The following is a 23234-nucleotide window of genomic DNA, read 5'->3' as shown; positions in this document are numbered from 1 at the left end:
GCTCCATAGAGCCTTATAAGGAGGAGGAGAACACTGAGAAATGACAGGGCTCCAAAGAGCCTTATAAGGAGGAGGAGAACACTGAGAAATGACAGGGCTCCATATAGCCTTATAAGGAGGAGAACACTGAGAAATGACAGGGCTCCATAGAGCCTTATAAGGAGGAGGTGAGCACTGAGAAATGACAGGGCTCCATAGAGCCTTATAAGGAGAGCACTGAGAAATGACAGGGCTCCAAAGAGCCTTGTGTGTTTTAGGTTGGAGAGTAAACATAAGAGTAGGACGTTTGGCGGTGTGAAACTCTTACCTTAATGAGTGTGATTCCCCTGGCCTGGGAGGAGACACAGCCCACCATCTCATCACACAGCTTCCTGATGAACTGGTGAGGAACCACGAACACTAGGAGGTCAGCCCCCTCAGCAGCATCCTGGAGCTGAGGTACAGCCACCTGTTGAGAGGGAAGGAGGGGGGGAGAGAGGGGGTGAGAGGGAAGGAGGGTGAGAGGGAGAGGGAAGGAGGGTGAGAGGGAGAGGGAAGGAGGGTGAGAGAGAGAGAGAGAGGGAAGGAGGGAGGGTGAGAAAGAGAGAGAGAGGGTGAGAAAGAGAGAGAGAGAGAGAGAGAGAGAGAGAGAGAGAAGAGAGGGGGGTGAGAGAGAGGGAAGGAGGGTGAGAAAGAGAGAGGGGGTGGAGAGAGAGAGGGTAGGTGGGTGGATGGGTGGGTGGGTGGGTGGGTGGGTGGGTGGGTGGGTGGGTGGGTGGGTGGGTGGGTGGATGAGAGGGGGGGTGGGGTGGTGATGGTGTAAAACTACAAGCTTTCAGTCTTTGTTTAAACTCATTTCTGTTCAGACAGTCCTCTTACCACGTTGTCAGGCAGCCTGTATCCAGGCAGGTACTTGACATTCTCATGGTCTGTGTTGATGATGTCTGTGAGATTCCTGCCGTCCACGTTCTCCTCAAACACCCACATCTTGACTGTGGTGGCGAAACGCTGCAGGGCCTGAGCATTACTGCCGATTATCCTGGCAATGGCTGAACCCCTGTAGGGAACAAGAATCATCGATGTACATTACTCTGCTCTACAACTTACCATTTACCATCTTCCTGTGGCAAGAGACAATAGCAAAAACAATCTAAATTATTGTCTTAACTGTTCACCATTATTTTAGAATGGGATAACCTAATACAATTCAGTCTTGTCCTTTGTCAAGAAATTTGCTCATGTCATAAACAGTATCCTTTAAACATTATCCTACAGAAATGCATTGTCGTCCCTCAACATAATGAGCTCTCCTGCTCATGTTCTCCTTGACAATAGCTACGATGTAACATCGATGTTATACATTGGATCCGCCAGCTCCCTGCCTCTGCGCCAGAACATCTATCTGAGATATACCTAACGTTACATTGTAAGAGACAGACACTGGCAGCTAATGCTGCTCTATCTGGCCAGCGAGCCCTGTAACATCTATCTGACCAGCTAGCCCTGTAACATCTATCTGACCAGCTAGCCCTGTAACATCTATCTGACCAGCTAGCCCTGTAACATCTATCTGACCAGCTAGCCCTGTAACATCTATCTGACCAGCTAGCCCTGTAACATCTATCTGACCAGCTAGCCCTGTAACATCTATCTGACCAGCTAGCCAGCTAGCCCTGTAACATCTATCTGACCAGCTAGCCCTGTAACATCTATCTGACCAGCTAGCCCTGTAACATCTATCTGACCAGCTAGCCCTGTAACATCTATCTGACCAGCTAGCCCTGTAACATCTATCTGACCAGCTAGCCCTGTAACATCTATCTGACCAGCTAGCCCTGTAACATCTATCTGACCAGCTAGCCCTGTAACATCTATCTGACCAGCTAGCCCTGTAACATCTATCTGACCAGCTAGCCCTGTAACATCTATCTGACCAGCTAGCCCTGTAACATCTATCTGACCAGCTAGCCCTGTAACATCTATCTGACCAGCTAGCCCTGTAACATCTATCTGACCAGCTAGCCCTGTAACATCTATCTGACCATCTAGCCCTGTAACATCTATCTGACCAGCTAGCCCTGTAACATCTATCTGACCAGCTAGCCCTGTAACATCTATCTGACCAGCTAGCCCTGTAACATCTATCTGACCAGCTAGCCCTGTAACATCTATCTGACCAGCTAGCCCTGTAACATCTATCTGACCAGCTAGCCCTGTAACATCTATCTGACCAGCTAGCCCTGTAACATCTATCTGACCAGCTAGCCCTGTAACATCTATCTGACCAGCTAGCCCTGTAACATCTATCTGGCCAGCTAGCCCTGTAACATCTATCTGACCAGCTAGCCCTGTAACATCTATCTGACCAGCTAGCCCTGTAACATCTATCTGACCAGCTAGCCCTGTAACATCTATCTGACCAGCTAGCCCTGTAACATCTATCTGACCAGCTAGCCCTGTAGCATCTATCTGACCAGCTAGCCCTGTAACATCTATCTGACCAGCTAGCCCTGTAACATCTATCTGACCAGCTAGCCCTGTAACATCTATCTGACCAGCTAGCCCTGTAACATCTATCTGACCAGCTAGCCCTGTAACATCTATCTGGCCAGCTAGCCCTGTAACATCTATCTGGCCAGCTAGCCCTGTATCTGACCATCTATCTGACCAGCTAGCCCTGTAACATCTATCTGACCAGCTAGCCCTGTAACATCTATCTGACCAGCTAGCCCTGTAACATCTATCTGACCAGCTAGCCCTGTAACATCTATCTGACCATCTAGCCCTGTAACATCTATCTGACCAGCTAGCCCTGTAATATCTATCTGACCATCTAGCCCAGTAACATCTATCTGGCCATCTAGCCCTGTAACATCTATCTGGCCAGCTAGCCCTGTAACATCTATCTGGCCAGCTAGTCCTGTAACATCTATCTGGCCATCTCTATAGATTGCATGTCATCGACAGGAGCAACAGTGATCATTGACAGTGACTGAACTCACCAGTTTCCAGAGCCGACAATGCACACTTTCAGAGGCGACGCCATTTGGAGATGTTTCCTAACTGTTCAAAAAATGTACTGATTCCGAAGATATAGGTAACTAATGACAGATGATATGAGGAGTGGATTTATGGAGGGGAGACAGGAGTGCGCCTCTAGGCTACTACAGGCTGAACCGCTGTAAATGACATCATCAAGGAGATGCCGAACTGGAGGATTCTGGGATTACGAGTTTTTTTTTAAATGTTAGTTACAATTAGCAGATGGAAGTTGAGTAGCCTATTTCAGATGTCTGTCCCCTGATAAATTACAAGACAATTGTTGCAATGTTTACTAATGTCTCTCTTCTGGAAGAAATTAATGAAGAATGTGAATTGAATAGCCTTACATTTTCATATCAAATAGTCTAAATGACATAGTCCGATTTTTTTACCTATTCGAAATGAAATATTGAATATCCCACTCATCATGCATGTACGTTGAGATCCTTGTGTGTGGTGAATGAGCTGAATGATTATGCATATAGCCCTGTATTCTAGCCCTGAATCCCCTGTATTCTAGTGTTCTCTGCGATTAGCCCTGCATATAGCCCTGTATTCTAGTCCTGCATTCTAGTAGCCCTGTATTCTAGTCCTGTATTGTATTCTAGCCCTGTATTCTAGCCCTGCCCTGTATTCTAGTCCTGCATATAGCCCTGTATTCCCTGTATTCTAGCCCTGCATATAGCCCTGTGTATTCTAGCCCTGTATTCTAGCCCTGCATATAGCCCTGTATTCTAGCCCTGTATTCTAGCCCTGCATGTAGCCCTGTATTCTAGCCCTGTATTCCCCTGTATTCTAGCCCTGTATTCTAGCCCTGTATTCTAGCCCTCCCCTGCATGTAGCCCTGTATTCTAGTCCTGTATTCTAGCCCTGCATATAGCCCTGTATTCTAGCCCTGTATTCTAGCCCTGCAGCCCTATAGCCCTGTATTCTAGCCCTGTATTCTAGCCCTGCATATAGCCCTGTATTCTAGCCCTGCATATTCATAGCCCTGTATTCATATAGCCCTGTATTGTATTCTAGCCCTGTATTCTAGCCCTGCATATGTAGCCCTGTATTCTAGCCCTGCATATAGCCCTGTATTCTAGCCCTGCATATAGCCCTGCATATTGTATTCTAGCCCTGCATATAGCCCTGTATTCAGCCCTGTATTCTAGCCCTGCATATAGCCCTGTATTCTAGCCCTGCATATAGCCCTGCATAGCCCTGTATTCTAGCCCTGTATATAGCCCTGTATATAGCCCTGTATTCTAGCCCTGTATTCTAGCCCTAGCCCTGCATATAGCCCTGTATTCTAGCCCTGCATATAGCCCTGTATTCTAGCCCTGCATATAGCCCTGTATGTCTAGCCCTGCATGTAGCCCTGCTAGTATAGCCCTGTATTCTAGCCCTGCATATAGCCCTGTAGCCCTGCATATAGCCCTGTATTCTAGCCCTGCATATAGCCCTGCATATGTATTCTAGCCTGCATCTAGCCCTGCATATAGCCCTGCATACAGCCCTGTATTCTAGAGGTAATCGGTATCGTGGTTGGCTGGCAGTCAAAGGGAGTGACCAACCCTGGGATTTCCAGTAGAAAAAAAAACGCAGAAACCAGAGCCACACACCAACACCGCAGCAAGACACGGAATACCCCTCTTTCTCCTCTCTCTTCTTCTCTCAGCATAAGTCAGTACAGGGGTTCATATTCTCCAAGAAGCTGCACTAACGGAGAATGTGGTCATCACCCTGTTCTGGAATCTCCACTGCATTCGATCTTCTTCTCGTTCGGTTTTCCACCTTCTAAAACAAGACAATCTTATTTTGAGCCTAAATCTCAACTATGGACAAGCACCCAGGCTCCAACACGATCAACCCCGCATCCTACCATGGGAATCCGGCCGCACGGTGTTCGGACCGAGGAGTTGGCGGTTCGTGTCCGCACAGCCTGGGCTCAGAGGCAGGCACCGCAGGCAGCCGTGGTGGGGTGTCCGGGGGCAGCGCGTCTACTCCGCATCAAACCCACAAGCGGCGCCTGGAGGGGGTCCTCAATAAATACACCAACCTGCTACAGGGATGGCAGAACAGGTACAGTAGCCTATTCAGGGGGTCTAGCTCTGGTCCAAGGCGTTATACGCGGACGCATACTAACGCCGTAGAACAGACGTAGTTTTATAGTGGCTATTAGCCGAGTTTGGTGCCATTGTTGATCAGTTGTGTCTGCTAGAAAGTCATCTCATTTCACATATATATTTTTTTTAAATCTCATTTAATCTTATCTATTCACAACAAGTTCGGTTCGATATTAAATATCAATTTTATCTATTTAATTTTCAACTATTTTTTTCGTATCTTGTCACATCTATTGATAACAGAAGTTACAAAAAAGGGGGGGGGGCGGGGCGGATCACATTCTCCGTCATTGATCAGCTGATTGATGAAGATGTCATAACGCACAGGACTGAACCGAGAGGAGCGTCGCTTTGCGTTGCTGCACGACAAGGCATTTTCCGTCCCGTTGCCGTGTTTACTAGAACACAGTTGTTGTTGTTGTTGGCAACAACACAAGTGATGACCATTAACATAATATATAAATACTGTTTTCATGTTCTATTCTGTTCTATTCTATAGTTTAGTGAATTATTTGTGAAGTGGTCGCACTGCCTTCCGTCATGAAAGCAAGTCATAGAGATAAGGCACTGAGATGGCGGACATGAAGGCGGACTCAGACAGGAACAGGGTTTTGCTGATATAGCGGAACAGTTGTTTTGGGAATGATTTCATGTTCAGAGCCAGATGGTCCCGGGCTGTGGGAGAGCTCCAGGGTGATAGGTTGACAGTCTGCGATGGGGGACAACAACAGACTCTATTTCACTGCCCTTTGCATCTCTATTACTGAACTCATTCAGAGTGAATAGACCTTTTTACACTTGTTCAGTAGACCTGTCTACCAACACACAGGCCCTATTCCCTTCATAGTGCACTACTTTAGACCAGAGCCCTATTCCCTATATAGTGCACTACTTTAGACCAGAGCCCTATTCCCTTCATAGTGCACCACTTTAGACCAGAGCCCTATTCCCTTCATAGTGCACTACTTTAGACCAGAGCCCTATTCCCTTCATAGTGCACTACTTTAGACCAGAGCCCTATTCCCTATATAGTGCACTACTTTAGACCAGAGCCCTATTCCCTTCATAGTGCACTACTTTAGACCAGAGCCCTATTCCCTACATAGTGCACTACTTTAGACCAGAGCCCTATTCCCTATATAGTGCACTACTTTAGACCAGAGCCCTATTCCCTATAGTGCACTACTTTAGACCAGAGCCCTATTCCCTATATAGTGCACTACTTTAGACCAGAGCCCTATTCCCTATATAGTACACTACTTTAGACCAGAGCCCTATTCCCTATATAGTACACTACTTTAGACCAGAGCCCTATTCCCTACATAGTGCACTACTTTAGACCAGAGCCCTATTCCCTACATAGTGCACTACTTTAGACCAGAGCCCTATTCCCTACATAGTGCACTACTTTAGACCAGAGCCCTATTCCCTATATAGTGCACTACTTTAGACCAGAGCCCTATTCCCTATATAGTGCACTACTTTAGACCAGAGCCCTATTCATTTACATTTACATTTAAGTCATTTAGCAGACGCTCTTATCCAGAGCGACTTACCCTATATAGTACACTACTTTAGACCAGAGCCCTATTCCCTACATAGTGCACTACTTTAGACCAGAGCCCTATTCCCTTCATAGTGCACTACTTTAGACCAGAGCCCTATTCCCTACATAGTGCACTACTTTAGACCAGAGCCCTATTCCCTATAGTGCACTACTTTAGTGCACTACTTTAGACCAGAGCCCTATTCCCTATAGTGCACTACTTTAGACCAGAGCCCTATTCCCTATATAGTGCACTACTTTAGACCAGAGCCCTATTCCCTACATAGTGCACTACTTTAGACCAGAGCCCTATTCCCTTCATAGTACACTACTTTAGACCAGAGCCCTATTCCCTACATAGTGCACTACTTTAGACCAGAGCCCTATGGCTCTGACTACATTATGTAGGTAATGGAGTTCCATTTGGGACAGAGACACGCTGTTGCTTTGGATTAGGTCTGGTGGGTGGTGGGATCTGAAGGAAAATCAATGATCCCTAACAGGAAAGCCCCTCTCCCATCTCTGGCACACTGCTAGTGTGTGTGTGTGTGTGTGTGTGTGTGTGTGTGTGTGTGTGTGTGTGTGTGTGTGTGTGTGTGTGTGTGTGTGTGTGTGTGTGTGTGTGTGTGTGTGTGTGTGTGTGTGTGTGTGTGTGTGTGTGTGTGTGTGTGTGTGTGTGTGTGTGTGTGTGTGTGTCACTGTGTGTTTAGATCGATAGAGAGAGCAGCCAGTCGTGTAATGAGCTCGGATCACAGTGTTCTGTTGGTTACTGACTGATTCACTCTGTCTGGCTGTCTCTCTCTCTTTCTCTCTCTCTTTCTCTCTTTCTCTCTCTTTCTCTCTCTCTCTCTTTCTCTCTTTCTCTTTTTCTCTCTCTCTCGCTTTCTCTCTCTCGCTTTCTCTCTCTCTCTCTTTCTCTCTTTCTCTTTTTCTCTCTCTCTCGCTTTCTCTCTCTCTCTCTCTCTCTCTCTCTCTCTCTCTGAAACTCTCTCTCCCTCTCTCTCTCTCTGAAACTCTCTCTCTCTTATTCTCTTTCTTTCTGTCTTTCTTTCTTTCTCTCTCTCTCTGAAACTTTCTCTCTCTCCGAAACTCTCTCTCTCTCTCCCTCCATCTCTCACTTGGCATGTGTTTGCGTGTGTTTTATTAGTGTGATAAATATGTGATATGGGGAGAATTCCAGAAAATTCTGCACTCCGTACAACCACATGGTTGTTACACGTTTAACAATATGAACATTCTAGTCTAGGTGATAACCAAGGACCGGAACAAATATTCAGACTGTTTTTAACACAATGCCAGAGAAATACCTGAGAACCTGGCTGCATGAGTTCTAAAATGAGATCAGCGGGTTTGACTTTCCAGGTTTGCTTCCTGTGCCCCGCTGTGCTCTATTCAAACTGCTCTTTGAACTTTTAACGATGTCTGTTCCTATGTGAATGTTTGGCTCACTTTCTCTCAGTTCTCAACTGAAACAAAAGAAGTCAAATGTGATACTGAAATCAGCTCTGACACATCCTCCTGTCTCAATATTGCACACTGTTTTCTGTTTTCCATTGTTTTTTTCTTCGGGGGCGGGGGGCAGGCAGCGGAGCCAACAAACTGTTTGATAAAGCATTTCTGACAGTTATATCTCAGCACAGTAATTGTAACATTGTGGTTTCAATCCTGTCCGAAGGGCTTTTATGTGTTGTGGCCAGAAGGTTTGACAGAAGGGCTTTTATGTGTTGTGGCCAGAAGGTTTGACAGAAGGGCTTTTATGTGTTGTGGCCAGAAGGTTTGACAGAAGGGCTTTTATGTGTTGTGGCCAGAAGGTTTGACAGAAGGGCTTTTATGTGTTGTGGCCAGAAGGTTTGACAGAAGGGCTTTTATGTGTTGTGGCCAGAAGGTTTGACAGAAGGGCTTTTATGTGTTGTGGCCAGAAGGTTTGACAGAAGGGCTTTTATGTGTTGTGTCCTCTTCTTCCTGATACACACTCCTCCTCCCCCTCTTCCTCCTCCTCCTGATACACACTCTTATGTGAGATGTAGAGCCCTCTGTACTGGGCCAATCAGTAGGGATGTGAGATGTAGAGCTCTCTGTACTGGGCCAATCAGTAGGGATGTGAGATGTAGAGCTCTCTGTACTGGGCCAATCAGTAGGGATGTGAGATGTAGAGCTCTCTGTACTAGGCCAATCAGTAGGGATGTGAGATGTAGAGCTCTCTGTACTGGGCCAATCAGTAGGGATGTGAGATGTAGAGCTCTCTGTACTGGGCCAATCAGTAGGGATGTGAGATGTAGAGCCCTCTGTACTGGGCCAATCAGTAGGGATGTGAGATGTAGAGCCCTCTGTACTGGGCCAATCAGTAGGGATGTGAGATGTAGAGCCCTCTGTACTGGGCCAATCAGTAGGGATGTGAGATGTAGAGCCCTCTGTACTGGGCCAATCAGTAGGGATGTGAGATGTAGAGCCCTCTGTACTGGGCCAATCAGTAGGGATGATAGATGTAGAGCTCTCTGTACTGGGCCAATCAGTAGGGATGTGAGATGTAGAGCCCTCTGTACTGGGCCAATCAGTAGGGATGTGAGATGTAGAGCCCTCTGTACTGGGCCAATCAGAAGGGATGTTAGATGTAGAGCTCTTTGTACTGGGCCACTCAGAAGGGATGTGAGATGTAGAGCCCTCTGTACTGGGCCAATCCGTAGGGATGTGAGATGTAGAGCCCTCTGTACTGGGCCAATCAGAAGGGATGTTAGATGTAGAGCTCTCTGTACTGGGCCACTCAGAAGGGATGTGAGATGTAGAGCCCTCTGTACTGGGCCAATCAGAAGGGATGTGAGATGTAGAGCCCTCTGTACTGGGCCAATCCGTAGGGATGTGAGATGTAGAGCCCTCTGTACTGGGCCAATCAGTAGGGATGTGAGATGTAGAGCCCTCTGTACTGGGCCAATCAGTAGGGATGTGAGATGTAGAGCCCTCTGTACTGGGCCAATCAGAAGGGATGTTAGATGTAGAGCTCTCTGTACTGGGCCAATCCGTAGGGATGTGACATGTAGAGCTCTCTGTACTGGGCCAATCAGTAGGGATGTGAGATGTAGAGCCCTCTGTACTGGGCCAATCAGTAGGGATGTGAGATGTAGAGCCCTCTGTACTGGGCCAATCAGAAGGGATGTTAGATGTAGAGCTCTCTGTACTGGGCCAATCAGTAGGGATGTGAGATGTAGAGCTCTCTGTAGCCAAACCCAGTGGAGGTGCATCTGCCTCGGTCTGTCAGACTCTGACGTGAGAGTGGTTTTGGCACATGACAGGATACATTAGTTCAGAATGAATTGTCTCCCTTAAAACAATCTCTCTTCTCTCTCTCTCTCTCTCTTCCCTCTCTCTCTCTCTCTCTCTCTCTCTCTCTCTCTCTCTCTCTTCTCTCTCTCTCTCTCTCTCTCTCTCTCTCTCTCTCTCTCTCTCTCTCTCTCTCTCTCTCTCCCCCACACAGTAGATACTACTCCATGATGATAGATTAACATGGTTATAACCCTAATGTAACAGTAGATACTACTCCATGATGATAGATTAACATGGTTATAACCCTAATGTAACAGTAGATACTACTCCATGATGATAGATTAACATGGTTATAACCCTAATGTAACAGTAGATACTACTCCATGATGATAATGTAACATGGTTATAACCCTAATGTAACAGTAGATACTACTCCATGATGATACATTATCATGGTTATAACCCTAATGTAACAGTAGATACTACTCCATGATGATAGATTAACATGGTTATAACCCTAATGTAACAGTAGATACTACTCCATGATGATACATTAACATGGTTATAACCCTAATGTAACTACTCCATGATGATAATTTAACATGGTTATAACCCTAATGTAACAGTAGATACTACTCCATGATGATACATTAACATGGTTATAACCCTAATGTAACAGTAGATACTACTCCATGATGATAAATTAACATGGTTATAACCCTAATGTAACAGTAGATACTACTCCATGATGATACATTAACATGGTTATAACCCTAATGTAACTACTCCATGATGATAATGTAACATGGTTATAACCCTAATGTAACTACTCCATGATGATAGATTAACATGGTTATAACCCTAATGTAACAGTAGATACTACTCCATGATGATACATTAACATGGTTATAACCCTAATGTAACAGTAGATACTACTCCATGATGATAGATTAACATGGTTATAACCCTAATGTAACAGTAGATACTACTCCATGATGATAGATTAACATGGTTATAACCCTAATGTAACAGTAGATACTACTCCATGATGATACGTAAATAAAATGCAAATTAATTACTTAAAAATCATACAATGTGATTTTTGTTTTAGATTCCGTCTCTCACAGTTGAAGTGTACCTATGATAAAAAATTACAGACCTCTACATGCTTTGTAAGTAGGGAAAACCTGCAAAATCGGCAGTGTATCAAATACTTGTTCTCCCCACTGTAAATATAGGACAAACCACACATTAGATAGAGAGATAAAACAAGGAGGTGGGGATAGATAAGGAGATAGAGATTGAGGGAGATAGGCGTGGGGCTAGATAAGGAGATAGAGATAGAGAGAGATAGTGGTGGGGATCGATAAGGAGATAGAGATTGAGGGAGATAGGCGTGGGGCTAGATAAGGAGATAAAGATTGAGGGAGATAGGCGTGGGGCTAGCTAGATAAGGAGATAGTGATTGAGGGAGATAGACGTGGGGCTAGATAAGGAGATATAGAGAGAGATAAAACAAGGAGAGAGATAGAGGGGGATAGTGGTGGGGATCGATAAGGAGATAGAGATTGAGGGAGATAGGCGTGGGGCTAGATAAGGAGATAGAGATTGAGGGAGATAGGCGTGGGCTAGATAAGGAGATAAAGATTGAGGGAGATAGGCGTGGGGCTAGATAAGGAGATAAAGATTGAGGGAGATAGGCGTGGGGCTAGATAAGGAGATAGTGATTGAGGGAGATAGGCGTGGGGCTACATAAGGAGATATAGAGAGAGATAAAACAAGGAGAGAGATAGAGGGGGATAGTGAGGGGATCGATAAGGAGATAGAGATTGAGGGAGATAGGCGTGGGGCTAGATAAGGAGATTGAGGGAGATAGGCGTGGGGCTAGATAAGGAGATATAGATTGAGGGAGATAGGCGTGGGGCTAGATAAGGAGATATAGAGAGAGATAAAACAAGGAGTGAGATAGAGGGGGATAGTGGTGGGGATCGATAAGGAGATAGAGATTGAGGGAGATAGGCGTGGGGCTAGATAAGGAGATAGAGATTGAGGGAGATAGGCGTGGGGCTAGATAAGGAGATATAGAGAGAGATAAAACAAAAATAGAGAGATTGTGACCCACTTGTTTGTGCGTGTGTGTGTGTGTGTGTGTGTGCGCGTGTGTGTGCGTGTGTGCGTGTGTATGCGTGCGTGCGTGCGTGTGTGTGTGTGTGTGTGTGTGTGTGTGTGTGTGTGTGTGTGTGTGTGTGTGTGTGTGTGTGTGTGTGTGTGTGTGTGTGTGTGTGTGTGCGTGCAGAGAGACAGAGAGACAGTACTCTAAACCCCAACATGTTTGTAGTGTCACTCATTTATAATACACAGCTCCATCTGCTATAATTAGCCCACATTCCTTATTGAACCTGCTCTGAGTTGGGTATAGTTTTAACTGTCCTCAATGGGTCTCATCAAGCAGCCTCTCAGGCTTCCTCAACGTCTTTTAAATGCTGATGTTTCTAAAGGAGAATACCTCAATACATAATCTGATGCTTTTTTTCTGAGCGGAAATTAAATCCAAGAGTCGACGGCCAAATGATCTATTTTCTGCTTTATTATAAAACTGGGTGGTTCGAGGCCTGAATGCTGATTGGCTGACAGCCGTGGTATATCAGATCGTGTACCACGGGTATGACAAAACATATATTTTTACTGCTCTAATTAAGTTGGTAACCCGTTTGTGGTTTATTTATTAAAAACACATTTTTTTTAGCAAGGCAAGTCAGTTAAAAGAACAAATTCTTATTTACAATGTTCCTTGTTCAGGGGCAGAAGGACAGATTTTTACCTTGTCAGCTCAGGGATTCAATCCAGTAACCATTTCTGTTACTGGCCCAACGCTCTAACCACTAGACTATGGCCAATATACCATGGCCAAAGGCTGTATCCAGGCACTCCGCGTTGCATCGGGCCTAAGGGCAGCCCTTAGGCGTGGCATATTGGCCATAGACCACACCCCCTCGGGTTCTTATCGCTTATAGAAGGCTTTATCAGGGCTTTGTCATAGACCACACCCCCTCGGGTTCTTATTGCTTATAGAAGGCTTTATCAGGGCTTTGTCATAGACCACACCCCCTCGGGTTCTTATTGCTTATAGAAGGCTTTATCAGGGCTTTGTCATAGACCACACCCCCTCGGGTTCTTATTGCTTATAGAAGGCTTTATCAGGGCTTTGTCATAGACCACACCCCCTCAGGTTCTTATTGCTTATAGAAGGCTTTATCAGGGCTTTGTCATAGACCACACCCCCTCGGGTTCTTATCGCTTATAGAAGGCTTTATCAGGGCTTTGTCATAGACCACACCCCTCGGGTTCTTATTGCTTATAGAAGGCTTTATCAGGGCTTTGTCATAGACCACACCCCCTCGGGTTCTTATTGCTTATAGAAGGCTTTATCAGGGCTTTGTCATAGACCACACCCCCTCGGGTTCTTATAGCTTATAGAAGGCTTTATCAGGGCTTTGTCATAGACCACACCCCCTCGGGTTCTTATTGCTTATAGAAGGCTTTATCAGGGCTTTGTCATAGACCACACCCCCTCGGGTTCTTATTGCTTATAGAAGGCTTTATCAGGGCTTTGTCATAGACCACACCCCCTCGGGTTCTTATTGCTTATAGAAGGCTTTATCAGGGCTTTGTCATAGACCACACCCCCTCGGGTTCTTATTGCTTATAGAAGGCTTTATCAGGGCTTTGTCATAGACCACACCCCCTCGGGTTCTTATTGCTTATAGAAGGCTTTATCAGGGCTTTGTCATAGACCACACCCCTCGGGTTCTTATTGCTTATAGAAGGCTTTATCAGGGCTTTGTCATAGACCACACCCCCTCGGGTTCTTATTGCTTATAGAAGGCTTTATCAGGGCTTTGTCATAGACCACACCCCCTCGGGTTCTTATTGCTTATAGAAGGCTTTATCAGGGCTTTGTCATAGACCACACCCCCTCGGGTTCTTATTGCTTATAGAAGGCTTTATCAGGGCTTTGTCATAGACCACACCCCCTCGGGTTCTTATCGCTTATAGAAGGCTTTATCAGGGCTTTGTCATAGACCACACCCCCTCGGGTTCTTATTGCTTATAGAAGGCTTTATCAGGGCTTTGTCAGGTATTCCACGTTGTTCATGTATGTTACTGTGTCTACCAGGCTGATACTAACCAGAGGTCTCTCTGTGTTGTCTCTTCACTGTGTCAGTGAGGTCCTGGGTTCAGAGATAACAGGATATCAGTAATGATGGTGATGATGGTCCCATGTGGCTCAGTGGGTAGAATGTGGCGCGTGCAACACCGGGGTTATGGGTTCGATTCCCAAGGGGGACCAGTATGAAAAAATACTAATATGAAAATGTATATGTTTCTGGTGTCTGTTCAGTATGTCAGTAATGTAGATACTATCTGACCAGATATCTGGTATGTTTCAGTGTGTCAGTAATGTAGATACTATCTGACCAGATATCTGGTATGTTTCAGTGTGTCAGTAATGTAGATACCATCTGACCAGATATCTGGTATGTGTCAGTAATGTAGATACTATCTGACCAGATATCTGGTATGTTTCAGTAATGTAGATACTATCTGACCAGATATCTGGTATGTGTCAGTAATGTAGATACCATCTGACCAGATATCTGGTATGTTTCAGTGTGTCAGTAATGTAGATACTATCTGACCAGATATCTGGTATGTTTCAGTAATGTAGATACCATCTGACCAGATATCTGGTATGTTTCAGTAATGTAGATACTATCTGACCAGATATCTGGTATGTTTCAGTAATGTAGATACTATCTGACCAGATATCTGGTATGTTTCAGTAATGTAGATACTATCTGACCAGATATCTGGTATGTTTCAGTAATGTAGATACTATCTGACCAGATATCTGGTATGTGTCAGTAATGTAGATACTATCTGACCAGATATCTGGTATGTTTCAGTAATGTAGATACTATCTGACCAGATATCTGGTATGTTTCAGTAATGTAGATACTATCTGACCAGATATCTGGTATGTTTCAGTAATGTAGATACTATCTGACCAGATATCTGGTGTGTTTCAGTAATGTAGATACTATCTGACCAGATATCTGGTATGTTTCAGTAATGTAGATACTATCTGACCAGATATCTGGTATGTTTCAGTAATGTAGATACTATCTGACCAGATATCTGGTATGTTTCAGTAATGTAGATACTATCTGACCAGATATCTGGAATGTTTCAGTAATGTAGATACTATCTGACCAGATATCTGGTATGTTTAGATACTATCTAGTAACTGAGTCAGGTTTGTAGGCTTCTCTCCCCCTGTTTCTCTCCCTCTCTCTCTCTCTCTCTCTCTCTCTCTCTCTCTCTCTCCCTATCTCCCTCTCTGTCCCTCTCTCACCCTCACCCCACTCTCTCTTTCTTTCTCCCTCTCTCTCCCTGTCTCTCTCTCTCTCTCTCTCTCTCTCTCTCTCTCTCTCTCTCTCTCTCTCTCTCTCTCTCTCTCTCTCACACACACACACCCTCTCACACCCTCTCACCCCCTGTCTCTTTCTCTTTCTCTCTCTCTCTCTTTCCCTTTCTCTCTCTCCCAGTCAAATGGGGTTGCTGCTGTACAATGGGTTCGGAGCTTCAGAGAGGAGGCAGCAGGATGTTTGTCAAAACATTGATTTAAATTATTCATCATAGCTATGCTATTTTACAGTTTTTCCTTCCGTCCTCTCCCTCTGGTCCATTCGTCCCCACCATCTCTCTTTCTCTCCTTCTTCTCCCTCCTTCCCTCCTTCCCTCCCTCCCTCCCTCCCTCCCCCTCCCTCCCTCCCTCCCTCCCTCCCTCCCTCCCTCCCTCCCTCCCTCCCTCCCTCCCTCCCCTCTCCCTCCCCCCCCTCCCTCCCTCCCTCCCTCCCTCCCTCCCTCCCTCCCTATTTTAGACTCTGTTCCATTTCTGAGTAAGCGTTATTGTTTTGTACCAATGGTTTTCTTTGTGTTCTGTCTCCTCCTGCAGGTATTTTGTGTTGGATCCAGACATGGGTCAGCTGCAGTACTTTGTGAATGAGCACAGTAAGAATCAGAAGCCTCGGGGATCTCTGCCTCTCATAGGGGCCTCTGTGGCCCTCAGCGATGAGCTACCGCACATGTTCACAGTCCACTCTGCCACTGGAGAGGCCTACAAACTCAGAGGTATGTGGACTGTTACTCTACAGATGTTATTAGACAGTTATTATACTTGTCTTAGCCTGGCTGGTCCAGGATCTGTTGTTGCTGTGTTTCACCATCTTCTGCAGACACCACAGACAGATCCTGGACCAGATTACAAAACTCAAGAGGTACGTGGAGAGGATGTCTGTTACTCTACAGATGTTATTAGACAGTTATTATACTTCTCTTAGCCTGGCTGGTCCAGGATCTGTTGCTGTGTCCTACCAACTTCTGCAGACAACACAAACAGATCTGGGACCAGGCTATCTCATCCTTCCCTCTGCAACAGCTCTGTCAACCACAGGGTTCCTCTGGTATCTCCTCTACCTCTCTCAACCACAGGTTTCCTCTTGTGTCTCCTCCACCTCTGTCAACCACAGGTTTCCTCTTGTGTCTCCTCCACCTCTGTCAACCACAGGTTTCCTCTTAAATCTCCTCTACCTCTCTCAACCACAGGTTTCCTCTTAAATCTCCTCTACCTCTGTCAACCACAGGTTTCCTGGTTTCCTCTTAAATCTCCTCTACCTCTGTCAACCACAGGTTTCCTCTTAAATCTCCTCTACCTCTGTCAACCACAGGTTTCCTCTTAAATCTCCTCTACCTCTGTCAACCACAGGTTTCCTCTTAAATCTCCTCTACCTCTGTCAACCACAGGTTTCCTCTTAAATCTCCTCTACCTCTGTCAACCACAGGTTTCCTCTTAAATCTCCTCTACCTCTGTCAACCACAGGTTTCCTGGTTTCCTCTTAAATCTCCTCTACCTCTGTCAACCACAGGTTTCCTCTTAAATCTCCTCCACCTCTGTCAACCACAGGTTTCCTCTTGTGTCTCCTCCACCTCTGTCAACCACAGGTTTCCTCTTGTGTCTCCTCCACCTCTGTCAACCACAGGTTTCCTCTTAAATCTCCTCCACCTCTGTCAACCACAGGTTTCCTCTTGTGTCTCCTCCACCACAGGTTTCCTCTTGTGTCTCCTCCACCTCTGTCAACCACAGGTTTCCTCTTGTGTCTCCTCCACCTCTGTCAACCACAGGTTTCCTCTTGTGTCTCCTCCACCACAGGTTTCCTCTTGTGTCTCCTCCACCACAGGTTTCCTCTTGTGTCTCCTCCACCACAGGTTTCCTCTTGTGTCTCCTCCACCTCTGTCAACCACAGGTTTCCTCTTGTGTCTCCTCCACCACAGGTTTCCTCTTGTGTCTCCTCCACCTCTGTCAACCACAGGTTTCCTCTTGTGTCTCCTCCACCTCTGTCAACCACAGGTTTCCTCTCGTATCTCCTCCACCTCTCTCAACCACAGGTTTCCTCTTGTGTCTCCTCCACCACAGGTTTCCTCTTAAATCTCCTCCACCTCTGTCAACCACAGGTTTCCTCTTAAATCTCCTCCACCTCTGTCAACCACAGGTTTCCTCTTAAATCTCCTCCACCTCTGTCAACCACAGGTTTCCTCTTAAATCTCCTCCACCACAGGTTTCCTCTTAAATCTCCTCCACCTCTCTCAACCACAGGTTTCCTCTTGTGTCTCCTCCAATAACAACCACTAACCATGTTAGACTGATGTTTCAAAGAAGCTTTTATCTTGATCAAAACCACAACATTTCCACCATATGGCTCTGGTCTAAAGTAATGCACTATGTAGGGAATAGGGTGGACTCTGGTCTAAAGTAGTGCACTATGTAGGGAATAGGGCTCTGGTCTAAAGTAGTGCACTATATAGGGAATAGGGCTCTGGTCTAAAGTAGTGCACTATATAGGGCTCTGGTCTAAAGTCATACTGTAATGATCTATATATGGAGGTATGTTGAGACTGGAGAGACATACTGTAATGCTTTATATTTGGGGGTATGTTGAGACTGGATACATACTGTAATGATCTATATATGGAGGTATGTTGAGACATACTGTAATGATCTATATATGGAGGTATGTTGAGACATACTGTAATGATCTATATATGGAGGTATGTTGAGACTAGAGAGACTACTAGTGTGTGCATCTTCAGCTCCTACACTCTACAGTAATGTCTCTCTCTCTCTCTCTCTCTCTCTCTCTCTCTCTCTCTCTCTCTCTCTCTCTCTCTCTCTCTCTCTCTCTCTCTCTCTCTCTCTCTCTCTCTCTCTCTCTCTCTCTCTCTCTCTCTCTCTCTCTCTCTCTCTGTAGCTTCGGACACTGGGGAACAGCAGCTGTGGATGAGTCAGATGCAGCTCTGTGCCCGGCGCCACTCTGACTCCAGTGCCAAGGTAGAATCTATAGACTATACCACCTCATCCTTTACATACTGTAGAATCTATAGGCTGAGGGGAGAAATGGGAATAGAGGAGGGGAGAAATGGGAATAGAGGAGGGGAGAAATGGGAATAGCAACGTTTTGTCTTTTAATCATCACGGTCAGGAAGCAGACCTTCTGCTAGTTTCACCTTCTCTGCTCCTCGTCTCTGACATTCTAGAATCACAGACCTTCTGCTAGTTTCACCTTCTCTGCTCCTCGTCTCTGACATTCTAGAATCACAGACCTTCTGCTAGTTTCACCTTCTCTGCTCCTCGTCTCTGACATTCTAGAATCCCAAATGCCATCCTATCCCCTATCTAGTGCACTTCATTTGACCCGCTAGGACCCATAGGGCTTTAGTTAAAAGTAGTGCACTATTCCAAAGGGTTTTTCCAGGTGAATAATAAAGGAGTTGATAAATGAATCCTGTTTTTATTACAAGTTGCAACAGGGCCTCCAGATCAGAAGCAGAGTAAATGTCTTAACGGGGCCTAGTCCCCGGCCCAGTCTGGAGTCCCCGGCCCAGTCTGGAGTCCCCGGCCCAGTCTGGAGTCCCCGGCCCCAGTCTGGAGTCCCCGGCCCAGTCTGGAGTCCCGGCCCAGTCTGGAGTCCCCGGCCCTGTCTGGAGTCCCCCCCAGTCTGGAGTCCCAGTCTGGAGTCCCCGGCCCAGTCTGGAGTCCCCGGCCCAGTCTGGAGTCCCCCCCAGTCTGGAGTCCCCAGTCTGGAGTCCCCGGGCCCCAGTCTGGAGTCCCCGGCCCAGTCTGGAGTCCCCGGCCCCAGTCTGGAGTCCCCGGCCCAGTCTGGAGTCCCCGGCCCAGTCTGGAGTCCCCGGCCCAGTCTGGAGTCCCGGCCCCAGTCTGGAGTCCCCGGCCCCAGTCTGGAGTCCCCGGCCCAGTCTGGAGTCCCCGGCCCCAGTCTGGAGTCCCCGGCCCAGTCTGGAGTCCCCGGCCCAGTCTGGAGTCCCCGGCCCAGTCTGGAGTCCCCGGCCCCAGTCTGGAGTCCCCGGCCCAGTCTGGAGTCCCCGCCCCAGTCTGGAGTCCCCGGCCCCCAGTCTGGAGTCCCCCCAGTCTGGAGTCCCCAGTCTGGAGTCCCCGGCCCAGTCTGGAGTCCCCGCCCCAGTCTGGAGTCCCCGGCCCAGTCTGGAGTCCCCGGCCCAGTCTGGAGTCCCGGCCCCAGTCTGGAGTCCCCGGCCCAGTCTGGAGTCCCCGGCCCCCAGTCTGGAGTCCCCGACCCAGTCTGGAGTCCCCGGCCCAGTCTGGAGTCCCCGGCCCCAGTCTGGAGTCCCCGGCCCAGTCTGGAGTCCCCGGGCCCAGTCTGGAGTCCCCGGCCCCAGTCTGGAGTCCCCGGCCCAGTCTGGAGTCCCCGGCCCCAGTCTGGAGCCAAACTTGAACCATAACATTCAACACTGACAGACATTTAGTGTCAGTTAAACAGATCAAAGGTTGGAACATCAGCACTTTGTTACAACAGAGAATTATAGACGAACAAGTGACCATGGTTAACTGCTGTTTCCCTTCCTCTAAGGGAATCTTTAGTTAGTTTTTATTTTATTTCACCTTTATTTAACCAGGTCGGCCAGTTGAGAACAAGTTCTCATTTACAACTGAGACCTGACCTTACAACTGAGACCTAAAGCAAAGCAATACGACACAAACAACAACACAGAGTTACACAAACAAACGTACAGTCAAAAACACAATAGAAACATCGATGAGCAGTGTGTGCAAATGTAGAAGAGTTGGGAGGTAAAGGCAATAAATAGGCCATAGAGGCGAAATAATTACAATTTAGCAATTAAACACTGGAGTGATATATGTGCAGATGACGATGTGAAAGTAGAGATACTGGGGTGCAACAGAGCAAGATGATAAGTAACAATATGGGGATGAGGTAGTTGGGTGTGCTATTTACAGATGGGCTGTGTACAGGTACAGTGATCGGTAAGCTGGTCAGACAGCTGATGCTTAAAGTTAGATATAGTTAGAGAGGTAGATATAAGACTCCAGCTTCAGAGATTTTTGCAATTCGTTCCAGTCATCAGACTGCATCTCCCTGTACATACTAAGCAATAAGGCACAACGGGGTGTGGTATATGGCCAATATACCAATAACCCCCGAGGTGCCTTATTGCTATAATAAACAGGTTACCAACATGAGTAGAGCAGTAAAAATAAACATTCTGTCATACCCGTAGTATGATATATCACGGCTGTCAGCCAATCAGCATTCAACGCTCGATCCACCCAGTTTATAATGTTTAGATAAGTATCAATCCAATGTCAACAGTTGAATCAAATGCAGGGAAATCACTTCCTGTTTGACTATTTTAGGTACCAGGGTGTCATATGGGAAGCAGACCTTGGTGACGAGCAGCCTGATAGTCTGCTGATACAGGCAGGTGCTGCGCTGACATTTAAATGTTTATTTATTTATTTATTTTGGAATCGTTTTTCTGTCCACAAAGTGCACTGCCAAGACCACTGAGTCAATGGGGTCGGACGTGGTTCTGTTTTGCCCTAGAAAGGAAAGCCTGTAAGAATTCTAATACTGGAGAAACTAGAAGGAGGTTGAAATATCATACAGATGCCGTATCGTAATTCGAGTCAGTTTGCTACAGCAGGAAAAAATAAACCTGCTTCAACAGGAAATGTGAATTGTGACGTGGATTATAATTACTCTACATTTTTGTTTTGTTTTGGGCAAATCAAGTCTGACATTTTAAAGTGGAAATGACAAACTTTATAAGTATTTTAAAACCTTGAATCCACGGCCAGTTTGCATTTCCTGTTGTTGAAGGCATTTCCTGTTGTTGAAGGCATTTCCTGTTGTTCAAGACATTTCCTGTTGTTGAAGGCATTTCCTGTTGTTCAAGGCATTTCCTGTTGTTCAAGACATTTCCTGTTGTTCAAGACATTTCCTGTTGTTCAAGACATTTCCTGTTGTTCAAGGCATTTCCTGTTGTTCAAGGCATTTCCTGTTGTTCAAGACATTTCCTGTTGTTCAAGACATTTCCTGTTGTTCAAGACATTTCCTGTTGTTCAAGGCATTTCCTGTTGTTCAAGACATTTCCTGTTGTTCAAGGCATTTCCTGTTGTTCAAGACATTTCCTGTTGTTCAAGGCATTTCCTGTTGTTCAAGGCATTTCCTGTTGTTCAAGACATTTCCTGTTGTTCAAGACATTTCCTGTTGTTCAAGACATTTCCTGTTGTTCAAGGCATTTCCTGTTGTTCAAGGCATTTCCTGTTGTTCAAGACATTTCCTGTTGTTCAAGACATTTCCTGTTGTTCAAGACATTTCCTGTTGTTCAAGGCATTTCCTGTTGTTCAAGACATTTCCTGTTGTTCAAGGCATTTCCTGTTGTTCAAGACATTTCCTGTTGTTCAAGGCATTTCCTGTTGTTCAAGACATTTCCTGTTGTTCAAGACATTTCCTGCTATATAACAGCTTCTGTCCCCAAGCCATTAGACTGCTGAACAATTCATAAAAATCACCACCGGACAATTTACATTGACACCCCCCCCCTCCCCTCTTGTACACTGCTGCTACTCCTCCTGGTACCCCCTGTATATCGCCTCATTATTTTTATTCTTATTGTGTTACTTTTTATTATTACTTTTTTTATTTTAGTCTACTTGGTAAATATTTTCTTCTTCTTGAACTGCACTGTGGGTTAAGGGCTTGTCAGTAAAGCATTTCACGGTAAAGTCAACAGTTGTTGTATTCGGCGCATGTGGCAAATAAAGTCTGATTTGATCTGATCAAATTAAAATACGGCATCTGTATAGTTCCAGTATTTGATGTAACCTCCCCAGTTTCACGTTCATTCCAGGAACACTATTATAATTCATGCTACCGTCACGTTTCATAGTACAACCAGATCATTAGCTTGTTTTAAAACAGACATATCGATACAGTGGGGCATATCATTTATATGATAGGTCTAACCAGGAAGTGCTGTTTATATGATAGGTCTAACCAGGAAGTGCTGTTTATATGATAGGTCTAACCAGGAAGTGTTGTTTATATGATAGGTCTAACCAGGAAGTGCTGTTTATATGATAGGTCTAACCAGGAAGAGCTGTTTATATGATAGGTCTAACCAGGAAGTGCTGTTTATATGATAGGTCTAACCAGGAAGTGCTGTTTATATGATAGGTCTAACCAGGAAGTGCTGTTTATATGATAGGTCTAACCAGGAAGAGCTGTTTATATGATAGGCCTAACCAGGAAGAGCTGTTTATATGATAGGTCTAACCAGGAAGTGCTGTTTATATGATAGGTCTAACCAGGAAGTGCTGTTTATATGATAGGTCTAACCAGGAAGAGCTGGTTATATGATAGGTCTAACCAGGAAGTGCTGTTTATATGATAGGTCTAACCAGGAAGTGCTGTTTATATGATAGGCCTAACCAGGAAGTGTTGTTTATATGATAGGCCTAACCAGGAAGAGCTGTTTATGATAGGTCTAACCAGGAAGTGCTGTTTATATGATAGGTCTAACCAGGAAGAGCTGTTTATATGATAGGTCTAACCAGGAAGAGCTGTTTATATGATAGGTCTAACCAGGAAGAGCTGTTTATATGATAGGTCTAACCAGGAAGTGCTGTTTATATGATAGATATAACCAGAAAGTGCTCTTTATATGATAGGCCTAACCAGGAAGAGCTGTTTATATGATAGGTCTAACCAGGAAGAGCTGTTTATATGATAGATCTAACCAGGAAGTGCTGTTTATATGATAGGCCTAACCAGGAAGAGCTGTTTATATGATAGATCTAACCAGGAAGTGCTGTTTATATGATAGGTCTAACCAGGAAGTGC

General features: G+C 45.7%; 2 protein-coding genes and 1 long non-coding RNA gene across 6 annotated transcripts in view; 1 reads left to right on the top strand and 2 right to left on the bottom strand.

Moving 5' to 3' along the window:
- The window catches only part of gpd1l (glycerol-3-phosphate dehydrogenase 1 like), a 35540-nt gene extending 30802 nt beyond the window's left edge, over positions 1 to 4738 (bottom strand). Inside the window, exons 1-3 of one of the 4 annotated variants that reach the window (XM_052515871.1) lie at positions 4629 to 4738; positions 859 to 1036; positions 308 to 448 (exon numbers count right to left, since the gene is read on the bottom strand). In XM_052515871.1, coding sequence (XP_052371831.1) covers positions 308 to 448; positions 859 to 1036; positions 4629 to 4687 — 378 coding nt within the window. In that variant the 5' untranslated portion in view covers positions 4688 to 4738. Of the gene's footprint in view, positions 1 to 307; positions 449 to 858; positions 1037 to 2981; positions 3167 to 4628 lie in introns of those variants that run through there. The other 3 variants (XM_052515873.1, XM_052515872.1, XM_052515874.1) reach the window with 3 other exon arrangements.
- A 15-nt stretch (positions 4739 to 4753) lies between these two features.
- The window catches only part of osbpl10b (oxysterol binding protein-like 10b), a 130764-nt gene continuing 112283 nt past the window's right edge, over positions 4754 to 23234 (top strand). The window contains exons 1-3 of the mRNA XM_052515870.1: positions 4754 to 5088; positions 15956 to 16131; positions 18306 to 18385. Coding sequence (XP_052371830.1) covers positions 4844 to 5088; positions 15956 to 16131; positions 18306 to 18385 — 501 coding nt within the window. The 5' untranslated portion in view covers positions 4754 to 4843. The remainder of the gene's footprint in view (positions 5089 to 15955; positions 16132 to 18305; positions 18386 to 23234) is intronic.
- LOC127928683 (uncharacterized) lies at positions 16489 to 17266 on the bottom strand. The gene is made up of 3 exons (XR_008131786.1): positions 17205 to 17266; positions 17035 to 17128; positions 16489 to 16552 (listed from the first exon to the last, which is right to left on the bottom strand). It is a non-coding gene; the product is annotated as an uncharacterized LOC127928683 (long non-coding RNA).

Source organism: Oncorhynchus keta, unplaced genomic scaffold (assembly GCF_023373465.1).
Source record: "Oncorhynchus keta strain PuntledgeMale-10-30-2019 unplaced genomic scaffold, Oket_V2 Un_scaffold_3464_pilon_pilon, whole genome shotgun sequence".
In the NCBI taxonomy this organism is placed as follows: domain Eukaryota; kingdom Metazoa; phylum Chordata; class Actinopteri; order Salmoniformes; family Salmonidae; genus Oncorhynchus; species Oncorhynchus keta.
This window is presented reverse-complemented; position numbering and strand designations above follow the sequence as displayed.